A 20603-nucleotide genomic window follows, 5' to 3' on the forward strand; every position below is an offset into this window, starting at 1 on the left:
CAGAAATGTCCTGCTGTGAGTCCAGTATGGGCTTTGAAAAGCTGTAGTCATGGCCTCAGTCTCCACCTTACTACTTGCTCCCACTGCATGTCCCTTTCGGTCACTCACGTACGATACCTCCACCCCGCCTTTGCTGCACCTTCGGAGGTGGGGAGGTAAGGCAGAGGCTCTCGTGGCCTCTGCTCTGCTCTTTCATATGGTCCCTTCAGGTGCTCATTGCTCTGATACGGAAAAAAGCAGATACAAAATCTGTACCAGACCTGACGTGGATCCGACAGGAAGGAATCGAGCAGTTGCAAGTTCTTGGTGGTGGGCTCTCCTGCTCAAAACCCAGAACAAACAAGAAATGACCCTTTCTGCTTATGGTAAGGGAGTGACTGGCAAGTGGCCATTTGAGTTTGCCAATTTTTTTATGGGAAAGTAAATCTGGGGAAGAATTTTAGCTCCAATACTGGTAGCAGAAAAGAAATCAAAACTTTTATGTTAATGGAGAATGCAAGCCCAGAGAGATGATGAATAGCGAGTGCTGCCATACAGAAGTGCTGCTGCAGCTGTGAGGGGATCTGAAGGAAAACCTGAAACTAGAGAGACAACTACTCCAGCGTTGTTGGTTGTTCTGCCTGTCTCCTGCTTTCCAGGCACTGAAGGGAACCATCCTCCTAACACCAAGCTACACAAGGCCTGAAAATTTTAAAAATCAAAAGCATACCAAAGTAAACATCACTTTACTTAAGCAACATGTTGATTTAAAAGCCAGCGGTGTTGAAGTTAGACCAAAAATAGCCCTGACTGCAAACCTTGTTTCTCAAGTGGAAATAATATACCATAGGCATAAGTCTGGAAATAAGGCATAAAAAGGAAAGCTGTAGTTAGGACGGTGCTGCTGGAGTAGGCACTGGGAGTAGTTTTCTGACTGGCGTGCCTGGAGTTGGAGTCTGTAGCCCTGAGAACAAGGCGCTCTGAAGCACTCACCACACATTTGACCTTAGAAGTAGCTGTTCTCAGAGTTTACAACACCTAGGTTAGGAATGGTAGGAAGTGAGAATACTTACCCCAGTCTCTTCAGAAATTACTTTCCCAGTGCAATATCCTCTTTTCAGCTTCTGCCTGCCACTGAGCAGGAAGTTCTCTCATCATTTACAATAACTGAGTACGATACCTGGGCATTTTTTCTACAGACATCTTCGTAGTAAACAGGAAGGTAGGGGTGAGGGGGTAGCATAGACGTAGGGCAAGATCCAGTTCTTTCTCAGCACTGGTGCCCAGTTCAGAAATAGCGGCTTCTTGGATCCATAAACTATCAGGTGTGTGTATGTGTCACAGTAACGGGATATTTGAGCCACTGCCCCCCCGAAGGCTGTATTTCTGAGTGGGGTATTTTTTGACTGAGGTACGCCAAGCCACAATGATTGTCCTTAATACCACTTATGCCAACAAAACTTCTGAGGGCTCATTGGCTTTTCTGATGAAAAAAAATCTGTTTGGTTACTTACATGGTGGATTAAAGTGGGAGGATGTTGTCATACCTAGCTAACAGCCGTGCTTTTCTCTCCGAGGTTACACAGGGACATCCTGTGCTTCTGATCCACCCCAGCTTTTAGCCTAACGTATTAATGACAACCATTGCTGGTGTGAATTTGTGCTAGCATCCCAGGTTCAGTTTCGGCAGTGATACAGATTTCACTCAGTTGTCCATGTCATAGGGTTGCAGTTTCTGGAAGGATCAGTGTCCTACCTTTAAACCATCACTGTGCGTGGGTCAGCCTCTATAGCTACACTGGGAATGGTCATGATGTAACTTCACCAAGAGAAAACTGATTTGTTTGGCACATACTGCATTGCCTGGGGAGCCTGGCTAGCGTAACTACGTTGATGGGTGGTCTTCTGGTCTCTAGTAACGCCTTGCAGCCAGACAGCTCTGGTTTGCTCTTTTCTAATTGATGCTTCAACCAACTTATCCCATCTTGTGTAGCTGGTCAGGTCAGGCAGGGTGGTTAGGCCACTTTAAAGCACAACAGAGATAATGCCAGCAACTGCAGCTGCAAGGCTTTTTGTTTCTGCAGTTCTTATGCTCGATTTCCACCAGTGTTGACTAAAGAATTTTTAGCACTACACAATCTTGATTCAGGAATATGCAAGCTATTTTGCAGCATGTTAGGTTTAAAGCAACAAATAAACGAATACAATAAATACAGAGACTTGAAAGCTTTGATTCCAGTCTCAATAATTTCATGTCACATCTCTGTCATTGCTGAATAATCACGTTCACTGTTTCTCTGGCAGAAATACACTTAAACCTGCCAAAAAAAAGATAAGCCAAGCAATAGTGTGCTATTTTCTTTCTCCTTCAAGAGAGAAACTACTTTTTCTGAGTTGTTTTCCAGAGAAATGGCATACCCTGCTCCAAGGTCCTTGTGCACACTCTGGAGAAAGTCTTTACTCTTGGTTGGTTGTGTTGTTAACAGTACACAAGGAGATGACATTCTGCCTGGAAGGATGAGGTCCAAAAGATCATTCAAATGATGAAGGTCCAATTTATAAAACCAGTAAGCCTTTAATATCAGAAAGTAGGAGAACAGTCATGAAAGGAATTGCTTTTTTTAAAAAAATACTGACATTTTTGTGGTTTATATGGGAGTTTCCAGCTAGCATTTTTTAAACCAGTAAGCTAGGCAGAGATAAAACATGCCAAGCAGAATATAGGGTTATAACCAGAAGAAAAACACTCAAAAGGAAAAACCTAGTCCAGCAATATTTCCACAGGGCAGTTTTTCTCCATGTGGCTGATTAAACACTGGCACAAGTTTCCCAGAGGTTGTAGAGTCCTGCTTCCTCGGAGATACCCCAAACTCAGCTGGACATGGCTCTGGGCAACCTCATCTAGTTGGACCTGCTCGGAGCAGGAGCTGGACTAGACATCTCCAGAGATCTCTTCCAATGTATATGATTCTTTAATTTTACAGAGCTGATCCTAGCCCCACTGCTGCCTCTAGGGCAGCCTCCTCCCACTAGTGTCTGCCGTTCAGTCTCTTTGGGTGGGATTCATTTCATGTCTTGAGACATCTAGCCCCAGCAATGACTTTCGTTCCTTCAGCAGTCAGTGTCAAGAGACAGATATTTCCAGAAGCAGTTCAGTACATCTTTGTTATCTTCGATTTTAGGATGGGATACATCTGGACATGCCTGTCTCATTCTACTGAGTTTATCGGAGGTCCAAACAAGTAGCTTAGGTGGGTCGCTGAACTTCTGACAGCTCCATTAGGTGAAGCTAATCCCACCTTAGCAGGGCAAGTACCAGCAGCTCATGGTTCATGCACATCTTCAAAACACTTTTTCATGTTGCTGTCATCTTGCATCAAATATGTCTAATTTAGATGGAGAGATAAAGGAGCAGCTACAAGACTAATTTGCAAAATCTTCAGCTCATTTCAGGGAAGGAGAACCAACTACTATCAACATCTGATGATGCTGGTGGTGCCACCTGGTTTTGTTCCCTGTTAGAGGAAAGCCAGGAGATGCAGCTGTTAACACCTGGAACACACACCTAAACCAAACCAAATGAATAATGGTGGTGTTAGCCCTGTGGCTCTATAGGGCAGACTGGGGAGAAATGTCGGACCATTTTGGAAGGGCTCTGGTCTGACCAAATATGCAACTTCAGCAGGTTCAGATCATTTGTCTGCAGCTGAACACAGTGACATCATTTCAATACTATTTTGAAGCATTATCATATTTTGATTAACAGGATGCTTTTTGTGATGTAACATGGTGCTTTTTTTTCTTGTGATAACCAAAGTGAAAAACATACAGATGTCAAAATTCCTTCAATAGCAGTCCAGCCTTTGTAATTTTTTTATTTATTTTTTTTTTTCAGAAAAAGGATTTATAAATATAACCAACTCTAAAGACGATTTTGAAATTGGTGAGGAAGAGTTTTGCTTTGAAGTTAACTTTACAGCATATCCACCAGTTAGATGCATGTGGCTATCTTCCCAAAAAATGTTTCCATGTAAACAAAGTTACAGTGTGGATGGACGCAGGTACTTGAATATTTTGGAATAATTTGATATAATAATTTTTCTTCTTTATATCTCATTTAGAATGCTTACTGTCCATGTTTTGTACTGTCTTTGTGTTTTTAAAATGTGGATGGGCCATGCGATAAAGCTGTGTTAACAAAAGGCACTCCAACATTATTTTGGCTTTCAGCAGCAGTTCATGTAGCTAACTTCTAGGATCGCTTTATTCTCCATGTTATGCTGAACCCTTTGGTAAGTTATGCATCTAGAAACCCTCTAGTTAATATGCATTTTGCCATTCCCCTTCTCTCTAATATAATTTCTTAGTTACAGATCTCTTGCAGCTTTCATACTGGATCACAAGTTCTACATGTTCCCCTTTTGTCATCCTGTTCTTGATGATGTTCCCAGTGTCTTTCAAACCGCTCAGATCAAGTCCAGGGCCCCACAGTTTCCCAGGCCGCTGTTAGATCTGTTCAACTGTGCCTGTGCTGCAGAAACATACCGTTCTGCTCATTACCCAGGTCATGTATTCTTCCACTGCTGCAAAACATGTTTTGAATAAACCTGTTAGTTATCTACCTTTTCTGTTATTTCCTAAAATGAAGTTCTGGCATGAATCCTGTTTAAGGCTAATGTTTTCTCCATTCCCTAGGCTTTCTAATTTCTTGATAACATTATCTAATTTCCTTCAGAGTTTCTTTCAGAGTAGTCCCATAGCTTTCAAGGTAACAGCTCTTATTCACCTAAATGAAAATAAAGGCAAGCTGCTCTTTTAAAGTTTTAGCTTTAAACCCAAGCAGGACCTAGGCAGGAGTTAATATGGCTGCACTGATTTCTTCTCATATTCTTAAAACCTCCCTCAGCATCTGCATAAAACTGTGCCACAGCCTTGATTACACTTTTTATCATTTCTTTCCGTAGTATTTTGGTACACTCAATTTTATCTGCTAGCTTGTCGAGTCATCTTTGCAACAGACCAGCCTTTTCATCTGCATCAGATGGTGTATCGCGGTCAGACCTTCACGAGGTTCAGAGACAGCTCAGTTCTGATTAGTAAATTGTCATCTCCTGGCAGTGGCCACAGGAACTCTGTCCCTGCTGATAAAGTGAGGGCCGTCAGCAAACTTTGATAGCGTTGGGTGGGTGTTAGTGACTAATCTGCAATGCCTGACATGGGCCAGGCAGATCTGTTCTTTGTGGTCAAGACTGATTTTGGAAATGATGTCTCAGAGGACGGCCACGAGCGCTTGCTCATCCTTGTCCAGTAGGCACCTCCCTCCAGCTGATAATGCCGAATTAATTTGCTTTGCAGCTGGTACGGACCTCTTCTCACTGCTTCTAAGAGCAGGAGTCAGTTTTGCTTGGATGATTGACAGCTTTTGTAAATTCAATCCAGATAAGAAGAAGGTGCCAGGGACTGGGCCAACAATAACAATTTTGAGAACTCTTGAAATAGCTTAGGCGACCCTCATTAATCGCTAAGGTCGCTGGCAGCCTGGGATTTATGAGTCACTTCAGATAGCCTTTGCAGCACAGCAGCAGCGGTTGCTGAGCGCCGATCCCCATCTGCCGGGCAGGGGAAAGTCCGGCCGCTCTCCCTGGAGCAGCGCGTCCCGGGCTGGCTCAGCCCATCGCCAGCCCTGCACTGGCCACTAGCCACCGGCCACTGGCCACGGCCACCTCACCACCCCGAGCATCGCTGGAGCTCGGCCTGGAGGCTGTTTCAAACAGATAACTCGGCCATCCTTCTGACTGTGCTGTTGATTAAATAAATCTTTTTTTTTTTTTTAATGTTCATTCTAGGTAGTTACACTCTGCATTTGTTTATCAACCTATTTATTTTATGGAAAAATATAATTGAGGGAAGAATATACGAATTTGGCGATTATTTCATCTGACAACTGCATTCTTCTGTACAGACATCCCTCACAGCTATCCAGTTTTGGTTGAATACTAGCATTGGATAGACACGTCCCACCTGAGGAAAAAGAGTAGAGGTAGATATTTCATTCCGTTTGAAGTGACCAGAAGCAGCAAGGGGTAGGGAGGTCAGGAGATTCTGCCTGCCAGCTATAGCACCGCAGATTTCAATGTGATTTTAAAGCAGAAAGTTTCTTGAAACAAAACAAAAAAGGTCATCACACATCTTAATGTATTGTGAGTCTAACTTTGCGTATTTTAGTTGACTTCTGTGTAAACGCATCTCTCAACACTTCTACATTATTCCTTTCATATCCTTTTTCATTTCCTATTTTTCTCTTTTTTTTATTTCTGCCATTTCCTTATCAAATTGTTCCTCCTGATTATAGATCAGATTAAATTTTATTAATTATCTCTGTCTGTTGCTTTAGCTTTTAGTTTCAAGTCCCAGGGATTCATCTCTCCTGTCTCCTCCTAAGCCCTTACACGTTTACAGACATTCCTTCAGAATTTCCATTTTCTATTTGCTTTTGTTGTCTCTCTGTTTTAGCACACTGCTGATTTTCACTTCCCTCCTAAGAGCAAATGAGTTTTCATACACAGAATGACCTCTGTTAAATTTATAATACTTATCTCACATCCCCTTATATTTTCAGGTATCAAAGACACGCTTTTAAAATCATATTCTCATTATTTCATTAGGATTTAATCCTTCAGACCTAGGATTTTGAAAGCAATGAATGATTTGTAGTTTCTCCTGCCTTCAGTATCCATTTTGAGGCAACTTAAAAGGGGTCTGATTTTAAAAAGTCCCTGAGTTCAGGAACATCTTTAAGGCCATTTCAGGTGAAGACATTAAAAAGTCAATAACCGTATGGAGGTGTTGCCTTAGTCAGAAGGCAAAAAAATTGCCAGTGGCTTCCATGTGAGTTCTCCTGCTTTACAACTGTGAGGTGACACTTAGTTCCTTTGCATGTATCTTGCTTAATGAGAAACACCCTGGGTTTAGTTCTCTGGATTTCGAGCTCATTACTGCATTCTCTTACTTTGCAAATTGCTGGTATGGGCTGTCTTTTTTTCTCTCTGCTTCAAACTCCCTGATACGCCTGCTTGCCTTTACCACTAAAACTGAGTTGGGAGTCTTCCACCCGGTGATCCTTGAGCAATCAGCCAAAACATCTGCCCTTAAAATGCCAGCAACCAAACCTAAGAAGAGGTTATCTTAAGTGCTCTTCTAATGTTGATGAACTGCAATAGCTACCATTTAAATCTGACAATCATCCTGACAACAATAACCTAGTCAAAAGGACAGAAATAGGATGCCATCTCTGTAAGATGATATATTCCCTTCGTGCCTCATCCCATGTCTCATAAACCAGTGACTCAATGGGTCAGATGTGCATGAATCTTTAAGTCTCTGCATTCCTCCGTTATTAGCTTCTGCCCAGGGACTTGTTAGAGCCATTCCTCTCCATTTCCGTTGTCACAAGCCATCTCCTGCATGGTTTGGGTCTTGGTTTGCTGCCATTGCCATAGGGGTTAGTAGAAGGCTGGCCTTCCTCCTGCAGAAATATCTTGACGGTTGGCGCTTTGTCTCATTGACAATGGACTTCTGATGATGATCTTATTTCTGAGTTTCCGTCAGATCTTTCCATTTGGAGAGGTTTATCTCATATGACCCTACCTGTCATTGTTATTTCCTAATACTGTTTATCATGACACCTAGAAACTCCCATCAAAATCCTTTGGAGAGTAGAGACTTTGATCCTTTGCTGGTCTTAGCACCTGTGCCAGGGTGTGTTATATACCTTGTCTTCCGATGGACTGGTAACAAAATCACAACCTGACAGACCAGATGCACCCCGTGAACTGTGAGGAAAATTGCAGAATAAAATCAATACTGCAGGAAAAAACCCAAATGTTCTCATCAAGACAGTTACATTCTGGTTTATATTCTCTAAGCAAAACCAGACAGGTTTATATTCTCTAAGCAAAAATAATTTTGTCTGGGTTCCTCGTTAGAAGGTGTTGAATTGTTTCAAATAGATATATATGAGTCCTGACTACATTTCAAATCTTTTTCACATTGGTCTTTTGTCCTTTTCCCCCTTTTCTTTGCTCCACAGCATTTCATCAAAGTTCTGCAACCATCAGCACCAGTCTGGGATATATGTATTTTATGCTGAAAATGATGATACGGTTGTGACAAAAAAATTCACTCTGTACGTGAGAAGTAAGTGAGAAAATAATCCCTGTGAATATTTGGCAAAGTCTGGGATTTTGCCACTGATATAAATGGAGCTGATATGTTGCTTTTCCCTCGGTACTCCCCATTTCATTTGCATAGATTTATTGTTAAAAATGGAGGAACAAAAGGCAAAAACGTGTTTCTCTTCACACTGCGCTCACTACTGAAATCCAGGCACTGGGTCAGAGAAAGATGCCGGCTGCTTGTGGGTCATATTTCTTGTGTTGGTCAGGGATGGAGAACAGAGGAAGGAGGAGGAAGTTATTAATTTTTTTTCTCTTCCCTTTAGCCTGCCATAAACAGAGAGGACAGAATATGAGGAATTAGTCATATACTGAGAAAACTAATACTTCTTAAGAAAACCACAAAGCGTAGGAGCTCTGTAAAATATAGTGACTCCATTCTAACTCTACAGAACTGGAATATATGTGACTGCTGTAGAGACCACATGAGATACACAGCGAGAGGAAAGACTTATCCTCATTAGGTGTTAGCTTTCTATGGTGTGTTTATGTCATTATTTTTTTTCCTAATGGCATTTGTGAGTTAATGCAGTTATTCTGGAGACCCTTTGGCGTATAACACGTATGTTAGGGCTGCAGTGCCTCATGTGATTCACACCCACGCACAATCTTTGCTGATGCTCTCAGTTATCTCAGTTCTGCCACATGACAAGCATCTCAGCCTTGCTCTAGGTCAGGGAGCATTATTTATTATACTTTATTTATACAAGAAGCCTCTGCGCCCATTTTGTGCAAGCCGGACACCTGGAACTGGGGTGCAGGAGAGTCCTAGGGCCAAATGCTTGCTTCTTGCTTCAGAAAAGCAGAAGTCAAGACTTCTAATTTTGGCTTTGCCACTGTTTTGGTCTGGCTGTGCCTGTACAGAGAAGTGGCTGCTCCCCTCGCCTTGCCCATGCTGCCATCCCGCAGAACCGAGGTGCGGGGCTGGAGGAAGGAGGACGGAGGGCTGCACGCAGGTCTCACAGGGACATGCGGGTGGATTATTTTGAAAACACAGAAGCAGATCTTGGTCTTGGCAAACGTAAATGTAAAGGATTTGGTCACTGAAGTGCTGACAGAAATTTGTCTTGTGTTATCTTGCTGCAGGAAAGCCTGAAATAACGATGCGGTGGTTGTTCAAGCAGATCTCCTGCGTCGCTGACAGTTACCCTGCCTCATCCTGGGTTTGGAGGAACTGTCCCAAACTGAACTCATCCACGTAAATAATTTTCCCTCTTTTTGATTCATTGCAAAGACCATATCTGAGCTATCCTTGGTTAAATGAAGACTGGCCTGTAAGAAACTAAGTGTAAAATGCACCCTCGACCATTTGTACAAGGGGATGTGGGCCCACGCCAGGGGAACCAGATCACCAAAACTAGGGGAAGTTTTCAATTTTTTTGTTGGCATCAAATGAAGTCTATAAAGATCTGTATCTCAGACTCTTTACACTGAAATAAACCCCACTGGGTTTATATCAGCAGTTAGGTAGCTGCAAAGTCTAATCTAAGTTTTTTCTCTTGGCCTGTCAAACTTAGAGGGCGTTCAGGGAATGAATTGGTTAATGGGGGCTTGATTAATTGGTTAAGCTTTGGTTAATACAGCTCTTACAGTGACATGTTACCAAAGCCAGTAAAATCAGTGAGAGTGTTTCCAGTAAAGTTAGTGAGAGTGTTTCCATTTCCTCTATTTATTTAGGGCAATGAGTCAGGCCCTAAAATTTCAAGAGATGCTGAAACAGCTTTGAGCTGTTTTATGAACTCTGCATCTTTTATTTTAGATATGCCAAAGAACTAATAATCCCATGGTGCAGAAGAGTACTGGTTCAAATTATCTTTTGGAAGATTGTGGATAAAGCTCTAAGTATTTTAACTAGATATAAAAAAATATCTAGACCATTTTCTCATCCATACCTCTCAAAAGGCTTCCTAACATCAATCTGTGCAGAAATGGAAGAGGAAAGAAAACATCCAGCTAGTGAGTTTAAAATACTCCTTAAAACAGCTTTCTGGAAAGAAAATGCTGTGACATTTCTTTTCTTGGGAACTTCCACATGTAGAAGCTAGTACTATGTGTAGAGCTGAATAAATTTGATTTATTTACTTACTTTCTCATTTATTTATGTGGACAGTAAATTAGGCAGTAAGCTGATGAATGATAGAAAAGCTAAAAGTGCAATTATCTCTGTGTTGGCTTCCTTTCCCTTGAGTATAACGTTCCCTCTTTCTACACATCAGGTCTTAAATAAGTCATTAATACAGGGTGGATGCTCTCCGTCTTGAGTGACAGAAACTTCACGGTTGAAAGCACATACCTTCAGGGAAAGGAGCTAGAACTTTTACTGTGGGTTCATTTTGGAGTTACTGTTTTAGTAGCGGCTCATTTGGAACTACTCAGCGGTTTGAGTGTTTGAGGTGAAGGTGAAACCAGTGGGAATAGCCATGGTGGCGGGGGTCGCGTCGGCTGTGAAATTGGTGGAGGTCCTGGAGGTCGGGGTTGTGGGTGCTCTGCCAAGGCAGTGCTGGAGCGTGGGAGTAAGCCCAGTGTAGGAGGTGGGGAGCCCCGTTCACCCCCTGCTGACTCTGCCATGTCCATCACAAAAAATAAGACTGGTGACTGCTCTGAAGCCTCACTCTAACAGTGACAAATAAAAACCAAACCCATCTATCCCTCCCGCCTTGCCTCCCTTCCAACACAGACGTAAGACGTGTTTTGAAGCATCCCACCTTCTCCCCTGGAAAATGCCACCGTGAGCCAAACACCCAAACTGGTCTGCTTCCTTTTGCAGCTGTACAGAAGAAATCACTGAGGGGATTCACAACTTCTTGCCAGAGAGGAGATCCCTGGGGTCGTGGATTTCAAGCAGTACTTTAGATGTAAAGGAGACAGCAACAACCTTCTCCGTGGAGTGCTGTGCAAACAATTCTGCCGGTTCAGCCTGTGAAAGGAGTTTCATTAACCTGTCAGGTACCATAAGCCAGTGTTTTAGCACAGGTTTTCTCAATTAAAGCTGGCGTGGTACAACTTACGGTATTTTTTTATCTGGCTAAATGGCTGACTGTGCAATGGCATTGCAGGTAAAACACAAGCGTTGTGTGTCTACAGTGTGGGAAATGGTGGGTGAGTGGGAACGTGTCTCTTTTCTCTGGTCCCAAAGCGGGGGGCACCTCATTAAAATGAGCAGAAATTTGACACAAATAGGAAGTGCAGGATGGAGCCATGGCAATGCTGGGGTCTGCTTTTTTATTTCATCTTAGTAATTCCTACCCGAAACCTGGAGGCATCAGCTTTGGGAAGAGCTGAAGCCACTTTGGTAGCTGGTGGCAGATTTTGGCTGTTGTTCCTCTCCTGGAGGTCACTGTGGTGCTGCCAGAAATGCCCGTGGGACCTCTCCTCACCCCAGGGAGGTCATTGCATGCCCAAGCAAGAGCGTGACTGAACCAACAGACCCACTCAAGAGTCAGTCCCTGTCTGGGAAACAGGAGTGAGTACTGGGGGAGAGACCTTCTTCAACTGCTGTAGGCAGGTGGCAGAAGGCTAAGCCCTGGTTTGGGAACTGCTGTGCAGTCTCTCTTCTCGTCAAGGGCATGAGAGATTCTTTCCTTGTTGAACAAGAAAGTCAATTTGATTATTTGCCCGTGCACTTTATACTTGTAACACCATATACGTTCCACAGGGCAAAATATTTCAGGTACAGGGAACATGCTGTGGCATCTGGGAAGTGTTTTGAAGCACCCAGATATCTGCAGTACAGAGATTTCCTTTGTCATGGATAAACAAGCTGTTTGGTGCTTTTGACTACAGCTGGCGGAAGCTGTGACTACTTGATAGAGTTTGAGCATTCACGTTGAAATTACAATAGAAAGTAAGCATAATACTTATGCTCTTAGAAGCTACCAGAATATGAGGGTAGGTCTCACGTAATGCTCACCTACCCACCGGCGCCTTCTCGTATGGTCTTGGCTTGTTAAGATTGCTCCTGGCTGAGCAGCAGAGCCGTGCTCCCAGCAGGTTGTGTTCAGCCCACCCGCTGCAAACTGGTGCTTCGGTACTTATCGTACGTTGCTTGGGGGAAGGCACAGGGGGAGAGGAGGGAGACGCGATGAGAAGAGGAATTGGTTATTCCTGTTTATGCTCACAAAGTCCAATCCGTGGATCACACCAACACCTCTGTTCACTTAGATTTATTAATTGGCGTAGTTTTTTTGTTTTTTTCTTTTTAAATTAAAACAGATGTCAGAATTGCCCTGCACGTAACACCTCCTGCCCAGCTCCTTGCTTTGCATGTGGCTCCATCTCATTCCCGGTGCAGAGGAGGTCAGGCATGAGAGGACTGCAAACTGGCAGAACTGACCAAGCCACCACGAGTTCTCCTTGCACCTTGTATACACAAGCTCTCATTCAGTGGGTAGTAATATGTATCTCTTAAAGTTGCAGGAGCTGTTTCCTCCCCCCCGGACAATGCTGCATTCTATGTCTCTGTTGGATTTTTCCTCCTATTGACCGCTTTTTTGTTTGTATTCATTTTTCATAAATACAAAAAGGTAAAAGCAAACATAAATACTTGCCCCTTCTTCTTTTGTTCTTTCCAGGCTGCTGCTTCTCCTCTAAGATTTATTCCACTGTTTTTTTCTTCCAAAGCAATTCAGATACGAAAGCCAGTTGCAAATGATACAGATGATAGGCCCATCGGATAACGAGTACATCTACATTGACTTCAGACAATTCGAATATGACCTCAAATGGGAATTTCCCAGGGAAAATCTGGAATTCGGTGAGCAGTCTGTAAGGCAAACACCAGTGCTGGAGTAGTAGCCTATGCTGTACCAGCTGCGAATAATATTGGCATATTGTGTCTTGTAGGAGAGGTCCTTGGTTCTGGGGCTTTTGGGAGAGTGATGAATGCGACAGCTTATGGAATTAACAATGCAGGAGATTCAGTCCAGGTTGCAGTCAAAATGCTAAAAGGTATGATAAATTCTGGGTGCCTTTCGCAAGCAGTGATGTATTCTAGCGCCTCCAAAGCAGAAGCAGTGTTGGAAATCCCTTTATATGCAAACTTTTAGCAGTTACACCTCACAAATACTTGGTTTCGAAATCCTTTCAAAATGCTTTCAAAATCCTGTTTCAGTTTGGAAAGGTATTACTAAAGTGCCTTCTTCCTGCAGCATGTTGCATTTTGTCCTACACACCAGAGAAGGTCTGCGTTGTGTGGGGAAGGATGGAGCTGCTCGGCTCTAAAGAGGATGAATGCAAATTCGTAGTGCAGATTAGCCTGCTGGTCACATTGGCGTCTCTGTGGACTTTGGTGTAAAATCCCTTTTTCTCATAGTGCTGTGTAGCTGTTGCACTCCCTTCACCTTCTGTGTCTGAGCTAGCTTGTTTGCAAAACTTCCAGCACATCTTCCTGTAATCTTTTCTTCTTGATGGAACAAAGGAATTTCTTTCCATCCCGCCTTATGGGTCAGGCTTCTTAAACCTCTAATAGTCCTTGCTGCTTTGCTCTGGCCTCTCTCCAAACTGTCTTGACCCCTCATAAAAGCAGTGTCCAGGAGCAAGCCTCCCTGGCAGTAAGCAGAGGAGGAGGGCTGCTCTACTGCATCCCAAGTATCACAACTCTGTTAACAGAATCATAGAATCACAGAATCATTTAGGTTGGAAAAGACCTTTAAGACCATCGAGTCCAACCACTAACCTAACACTGCCAAGTCCACCACTAAACCATGTCCCTAAGCACCACATCTACACGTCTTTTAAATATCTCCAGGGATGGTGACTCCACCACTTCCCTGGGCAGCCTGTTCCAATGCTTGACAGCCCTTTCGGTGAAGAAATTTTTCCTAATATCCAATCTAAACCTCCCCTGGCACAACCTGAGGCCATTTCCTCTCGTCCTATCGCTTGTTACTTGGGAAAAGAGACTGACACCCACCTCACCCACCTGTTGATACGTAATGGGATGAGGTTCACACCAGCACCAGCACCCTCCTCACCTGTTTGCCAGCACAGTCTCTTCCTGCCAGCACTGCCGTCCAGCTCTTCATCCCCTTTTTGCATATGTGCATCAGCTTTACGCTTCCTTGGTCTGCTCCTTTGTGGTTGCCTTTATGGAAATTCAACTCAATTGTTTTGGTTCACATCCCCAGTTCACTGAGATGACGAGGACTAAATGCTTGCTGAAAAACAAGGCTAAAGCTATTACTGAATCACAGCGTGGCCTTCTTAGCTATTGGTTTGCAACTGGTTGCATGCCATATGTCTGTTAAGACTTTTTTTCTTATAGCATTTCTCTCCAACAGGGCTGACTGCCATTTTTTCTGTGCTTGTGAACACCTTACTACACTGCTGTCATTCCTTGCCAGCCCAAGAATGACAAATATTAATACTTTATGACTGCTTTCCCAAGCATTTAAATGATCCACACTCACACACACATTTACTTTCCACCTTTGGCTAAATCTTTTTATGCTGTACAACAATTTTTTAGGATGTTCCCAAATGTACTGTCAGTCCAATAATGAAGACTCACATGTGACAAAGCATCACAACCATTTACATTTTTATTTCTTTGCTGGAGGTTTCCAAATCTGTGTTATTACTTTTACAGAAAAACCTGATGCTTCAGAAGAAGATGCTCTAATGTCTGAGCTGAAAATGATGACTCACATTGGAAGCCATGAAAATATTGTGAACCTATTAGGAGCTTGTACTGTGTCAGGTAACTTGCAATTGTGGAAAGGTACCAATTAAAAACCTCCAGACTAACGAGGACTCCTCAACAGAAGAGAAGTATCAAAAATTGATTCTTGAAAGCAGTATTAAAAACATCCAAGCCATAATTAATCACCTATTCCTCAGGCTGCTGTTTCTCTCTTCACCCCTGAATCCTGTCTTTGCCCAACCAATTTTGCTGTTCTGTGCTGGCCTAAAATAAGATGCACTGAAAGCAAAGTTAAGGCCATGCATGTGTACAGAAATGAGTCCTTTCTAATTGTACTTGCATGAAGTGATATAACAGCCCTTCTATAGAAGAGTTTTTCCTGTTACAGTGGTGATGGCACTGATACGGGCCAGTTTATTAAGTGAAAAGGAAAAACTTACCTGGTGTAAGGTACTTTCGTATCCACATGATTATGTTCAAATAAGAAATCATAATTTATTTATTTTTTCTTAAATCGTGTGCCTTGCCATACAGTGAAGTTGTAGAAAGAAAGGGGAAAATAGCTAAAAGCTAGACAGGAACAAAAAGAAACTGAAAAAGAACAGGGGCAGACAGGAGGGACACCCAAAGAAAGAGGAGAGAAGCGAATAATGAAAAGAGAGAGAACTTTTTAAAGGATTTAATGTAAAAACAAACTGAAGATGTAAAGAACTAAGCAAAGATGGACTAAGATGAAAGTGGCAAGGTATTGTCACTAATTATACACACAAGTTATTGTGTAACTCCTATTATCAATGAGGTGACGTGCACAGATATTCTTGTCCCACAGACTCCTTCTCTGGCCAGTCCAGCAGTGAACCAGAGTAGATGAAGAGAGGCTAAAGAACACATCACCTTGGGGAAAGGGCAAGGGTTTACCCACTGTTTGTCCATATCATGAATTATAACATCTGCCACTGAAAAACTTGACAGATTTTCTGCCACAGATATTTCTTAAGTCAGAAAGACCAAAGAGAACAGTTAACTCTTGTTTCCCCAGTTTGCATCAACAGCAATACTGTCATGCAAAGATATTTGAGGCATAAGAGGAAAGCAGAGAAGTAGATTGGTGGTGGTGGCTTTAGCTGGTTTGAAACTATACACGCTGCCACTGCCTTCTGGAAAATTTGGCAAGATGTGATGGCAGGCAGGAGAGCTGCAGGGAAGACCTGCTTAGTCTGGCAGGGTAGGGCAGGAACACTTCCAGCCTTATCCAAGCCCCGTGTTCAGAAGCATTTACATGGGTCTCGAGACATTCAAATCCATCCTCTGAGAGACTTTACAGGCTTTTCCCAGCATGCCCTGCCTTGCTTGACAGGGGCCTTCTGGCAGAAATGTCCACGAATTCGTAGTCGGTCTTTCTGAGCCAAAAGTGGTGATGACGGTGTAAGACTTTGCAGGGGTGACGTGTGACCGCTCTGAGCTCCTGGGCCATGCGTTCTGCTCCTGCTGGCTTGTCATGGCTGTTCTCTGAGCCTGCCTGGGTCAGGAATTGGATGTGTTTTTCCTTTGCTGAGAAAGTGGCCTGACCAGTGCTCCACTCAGACACATCGCCTTACAAGGTCTTTCCCTCCTATAGGTCATCTCAGCAAGCACACTTGGGTTTCAGGTGGCCTTAGTGGAAAGAAAAGGGTATTTCTAGAGCATGAAGGTAGCGCAGATAAATGAAAGGACATAGGTCAAAGGATACCAATTCACACCATTGAGATAATTAGCAGAAATAAAAATCATCTTTTGCTTTAACCACGTATGGTTTAGACAATATGTTGCACCTTTATAGCCTGTGCTGTCCTCCCCAGTGCCATTGGTATGGGGAAGGATCTTTGTGCCTCGACAGGGATTTGCAGTCCGCTTTGGGAGATGCACCACAGGGATGAATCAGCTACACAGACTTTCCAAAGGGACGTTGCAGTCAGTCAAGATTACCTGCCCATCAGTACAGGTTATCCACCCGGGAAGGAGAGATGCTTGGGATGTTTAATGCAGATTAGTCCTGGGAGAGGATGAGGCATCATCAGGGTTTTAGTGGGGAGATTGCTATAGATAGCAGGTGGCATTTACATTTCCAACTATTTCAGGACCAATCTACTTGATATTTGAATACTGTTGCTATGGTGACCTTCTAAACTACTTAAGGAGCAAGAGAGAAAAGTTTCACTGGACACTGACGGATATTTTTAAACAGCACAACTTCAGCTTTTACCACAATATCCATTTGGACCAAAATTCCAGGTAAAGCACTCGGCAACAGTTTAATACTTTATAAAGCTACTGTCTCTGTCTCTTTTTAAGCTGCATTCTTAGCTGTGCTGTAAACTGGTGAAATGATTGAATTCTTGACAATGATGTGCCTTCACATATTTTGATAAGCAATGGCTTGGGAGGAACTGAGATTTGATTCTTCTTATGATGGAGTCTTCTCACTGGACTGTGAAAGACAAGCAATCTCTTGTTTCTCTTTCCAGTTTTGAGAAGACTCATGTCTGTGCCCAGATTTTTAATAGCAAGAACGGATCATGCTTTTTTCACTGCAAAACAGTTTATGTGTAGAAGATTATGTGATACACTGTGTGTAACCTTTGAAAACGTGTCATCCACTCTAGGAAGGGAACTCACCTGAAGTACAGTGTGAATACGACTCTATACAGAGAGGATGAATTTGAAATCACACAAAGAAGTCAAAACATGAATGTGACACCTGGATCAAATAGGATTGTGCTATATTCTGAGGAAGGTAAGAGATTAACTGCTTTTATCTCTAGTAGTTCTGTTATTACTGTATTTATTACATTATTGATCTAACCAGACTAGATTCGGTGGCACGGGGGTGCCCTTTCTATCATATGTCTCTCTTCCCTCCTGGCAGAAGTTTTGCTGGAGAAGGATTCAACAACACTTAAGACCAGAGCCTTCTGTTTCTGGTCATGCTATACATAGTATTTGAGTATTAAAATACCCTTTCCTTTATTTTGTGTCTGAGCAAAGGATGCAAAAGAAGGATGCTCTTTGTGCTATTGTTCTTGGTAGGAGCACGTGAAAATCCTTATGACAGTCAGTAGAATTAATCAGAGAGTGAGGAAGACCATGGAAAACTCATACTCCTGGCTATTTTTCACAGCTAAAATTAAGCATGCAAGCAGACAGATGGATGAAGAAGAGGATTTCAATGTGCTCACTTTCGAAGACCTTCTTTGCTTCTCTTACCAAGTTGCCAAAGGAATGGAGTTTCTTGGGTCCAAGTCGGTATGGTGAAGGGTAACAAACTGTTTAGATAGAAAAGACGGCAAAAATACATGTGTCTATAAAAGGCAGGCTGAGGAACAGAGCCACACAGTGGCAGGCTTGAACTATACCACCTTCCCCAGCTTTATGGGAAAGTCTGTCTTGCAATATTAGACGTGGCCCTCAGTAAGAAGCGGCTGCACGCTGCTGCCTGCTCTGGTCCTGTCCCTTGTCACGAGCAACCGGGGACTGTCCAGCTTGTTCGTTCTCCGAACTGCTTATGTGGGAAGGGGCAGCAATTCAGAGAGCTCTATGTGAGACCAGGGAATTATGTCTTTCTGATGCAGAGCATTAACCCTTTTTTTCCTTCTAAGTGCATTCACAGAGACCTCGCTGCCCGGAATATACTAGTGACCCATGGAAAAGTGGTGAAAATATGTGACTTTGGCCTTGCCAGAGATGTAGTGAACAACTCCGACTACATTGTCAGGGGCAATGTGAGTTCCTGAGTGCTCTCTATTTTGCATACTGTGGTAAGAATGATAAGGAACCAAGAAAGTAAAGCTTTTCATTTTCAAATTCCTTGTTAGCTTTATAGATATCTGTACAGGCAGTGCAGAAATCTCCCTTTTTCCTACCCTTGGCAAATTCAGATTCTTAGCTTATAATTAACCTAATCAAGCTAGTACTGTAAATGAGATGGTACCCATGTCCTTTCTAAAGCACACTGAAATCCGTCGATGGAAAATGCTGGGAATTGCTTACTGTTATGGACAATAATAGCATAGGGACAGTAGCAGATGTGTGGGGTACACCCGATCCTCCGGCTGTACGATGAAGTACGGAGTGGACATCTCCATCCGAGCTACTCACTCTGGAAGTCAGAGGAGGAAAGGGGGCTGTTTCAGGGCTGAGCTCATCTCCTCCTTCAATAGTCACCTAAAATGGATGAGATGAGTTGGCTCCTGAGAAGTGCCTAATTCTCTCCTTAAGGGAAATTTAAAGGGGCTGCTGAGGGAGGCCCAGCTTTTCACGGTAGCACACGTGAACTGATCCTACTCAAGCAGTGAGAACTAGTGAGACATCTAGAAACCCCGTGTCACAGCATGACCTGGCCTCCTTTCCCCCTGTCTGTACAGGCTCGTTTACCAGTTAAGTGGATGGCTCCTGAAAGCTTATTTGAGAGGACGTACACAATGAAGAGTGATGTCTGGTCTTATGGAATATTACTGTGGGAAATATTCTCTTTGGGTATGTTCTGTAATGCAACAAAAGAGCACTCCTTGGTTTTGGCAACTTCTGAATTAACGTGTATTCCCCAATATTTTCCATAGGTGTAAATCCCTACCCTGGTATTCAAGTTGATACAAAATTCTACAAATTAATACAAAGTGGTTTTAAAATGGACCCACCGTATTATGCTACAAAAGATGTGTAAGTATATTTTCTGAGTGATGCACAGCATGGGCGTTTGTATTTACTAGGTCACGGTTTGTATGACCTGTTATTTATTGTACACTGTACTTTGCTCAAAAAAAATCACACAAGGTGAAATATTCCTCTAGCTCTGAAAAAGGCTGCTTGATCCTGCAGGTTTTGTCCTAAAGCAGAAGTGAGCAACACTAAAGGTTATGTGTGTTTGAAAGGACTAATTTATTATCTTTATTTAATTGGGCCTTCCTTTCCCAGGGAACTTCTCAGATCACAGATTTGTTTTTTCTTTTTTTTTTTTTTTCCTTTGGGGGGGGGGGTGTTGGTTTTTTTTTTTTTTTCATTTTTGCAAAAGCTATGTTATACCATATTAATTTTGGATATTAACGAAATCTTTGGTGATTTTTTTCCTAAACTTTTTTTTTTTTTTTTTAATTGAACTTTAGTGTGTTTAATTCAGTTCCAGGAGGCTAGGGATCCTCTTAGAGAAATACCCTGCTAAGGAAGAGTTGGCAGGAGCTATTCCTGTGCTCTCAGCACATGATTTTCTGGCTGTGCCTGGGTGGACTCTGCCTAGAGGTAGACCCTAGGGGACAAAAGAAGAGAAGGTGATGGGGACCTATGAGACCTGGAGCATGGAGGAAAGGGAAGGACTTTGGGTGGTCTGAGCTCTTCTGGCAGATATTTCATAGATGGTCTAGGGACTCAGTGCCTTGCTATGACACTACACTGTTCTCATCCTCTCCGTGTAAAGAATGTAATGACATTAAAGGTGCAGGTGAATCTGATAGATTGACCCATGAAATGTTGCTGTGGGGCTTATAAACGTCAGGGAACCTATTGACCTAGTAAGTTTGCAAGGAACTCTAGCAGATAGGCACTGCACTGGTCCCTGATGAAACTGCAAAATCTCTAAGGTGGCATTTAAACTTCAGAAAGGTTTTTGTGATGTCACGTTACATAAAAAGACTCACTGTGAAAAGTGTCCTCAAGACTATAGAGTCCACAAGGTGCAGGTTCGGCGCCACAGACAGACAGGAATCGTCTTCCAACCATTT

General features: G+C 42.9%; 1 protein-coding gene across 1 annotated transcript in view; it reads left to right on the plus strand.

The window, feature by feature from the left end:
• FLT3 (fms related receptor tyrosine kinase 3) overlaps positions 1 to 20603 on the plus strand; it is a 48053-nt gene that overhangs the window by 24560 nt on the left and 2890 nt on the right. The window contains exons 9-22 of the mRNA XM_049822884.1: positions 3875 to 4040; positions 8069 to 8175; positions 9300 to 9411; positions 10981 to 11159; positions 12624 to 12736; positions 12834 to 12966; positions 13056 to 13160; positions 14800 to 14910; positions 16971 to 17124; positions 17496 to 17626; positions 18011 to 18135; positions 18489 to 18611; positions 19254 to 19365; positions 19449 to 19548. Coding sequence (XP_049678841.1) covers positions 3875 to 4040; positions 8069 to 8175; positions 9300 to 9411; positions 10981 to 11159; positions 12624 to 12736; positions 12834 to 12966; positions 13056 to 13160; positions 14800 to 14910; positions 16971 to 17124; positions 17496 to 17626; positions 18011 to 18135; positions 18489 to 18611; positions 19254 to 19365; positions 19449 to 19548 — 1771 coding nt within the window. The remainder of the gene's footprint in view (positions 1 to 3874; positions 4041 to 8068; positions 8176 to 9299; positions 9412 to 10980; positions 11160 to 12623; positions 12737 to 12833; positions 12967 to 13055; positions 13161 to 14799; positions 14911 to 16970; positions 17125 to 17495; positions 17627 to 18010; positions 18136 to 18488; positions 18612 to 19253; positions 19366 to 19448; positions 19549 to 20603) is intronic.

Source organism: Accipiter gentilis, chromosome 19 (assembly GCF_929443795.1).
Source record: "Accipiter gentilis chromosome 19, bAccGen1.1, whole genome shotgun sequence".
NCBI classification, from domain to species: domain Eukaryota; kingdom Metazoa; phylum Chordata; class Aves; order Accipitriformes; family Accipitridae; genus Astur; species Astur gentilis.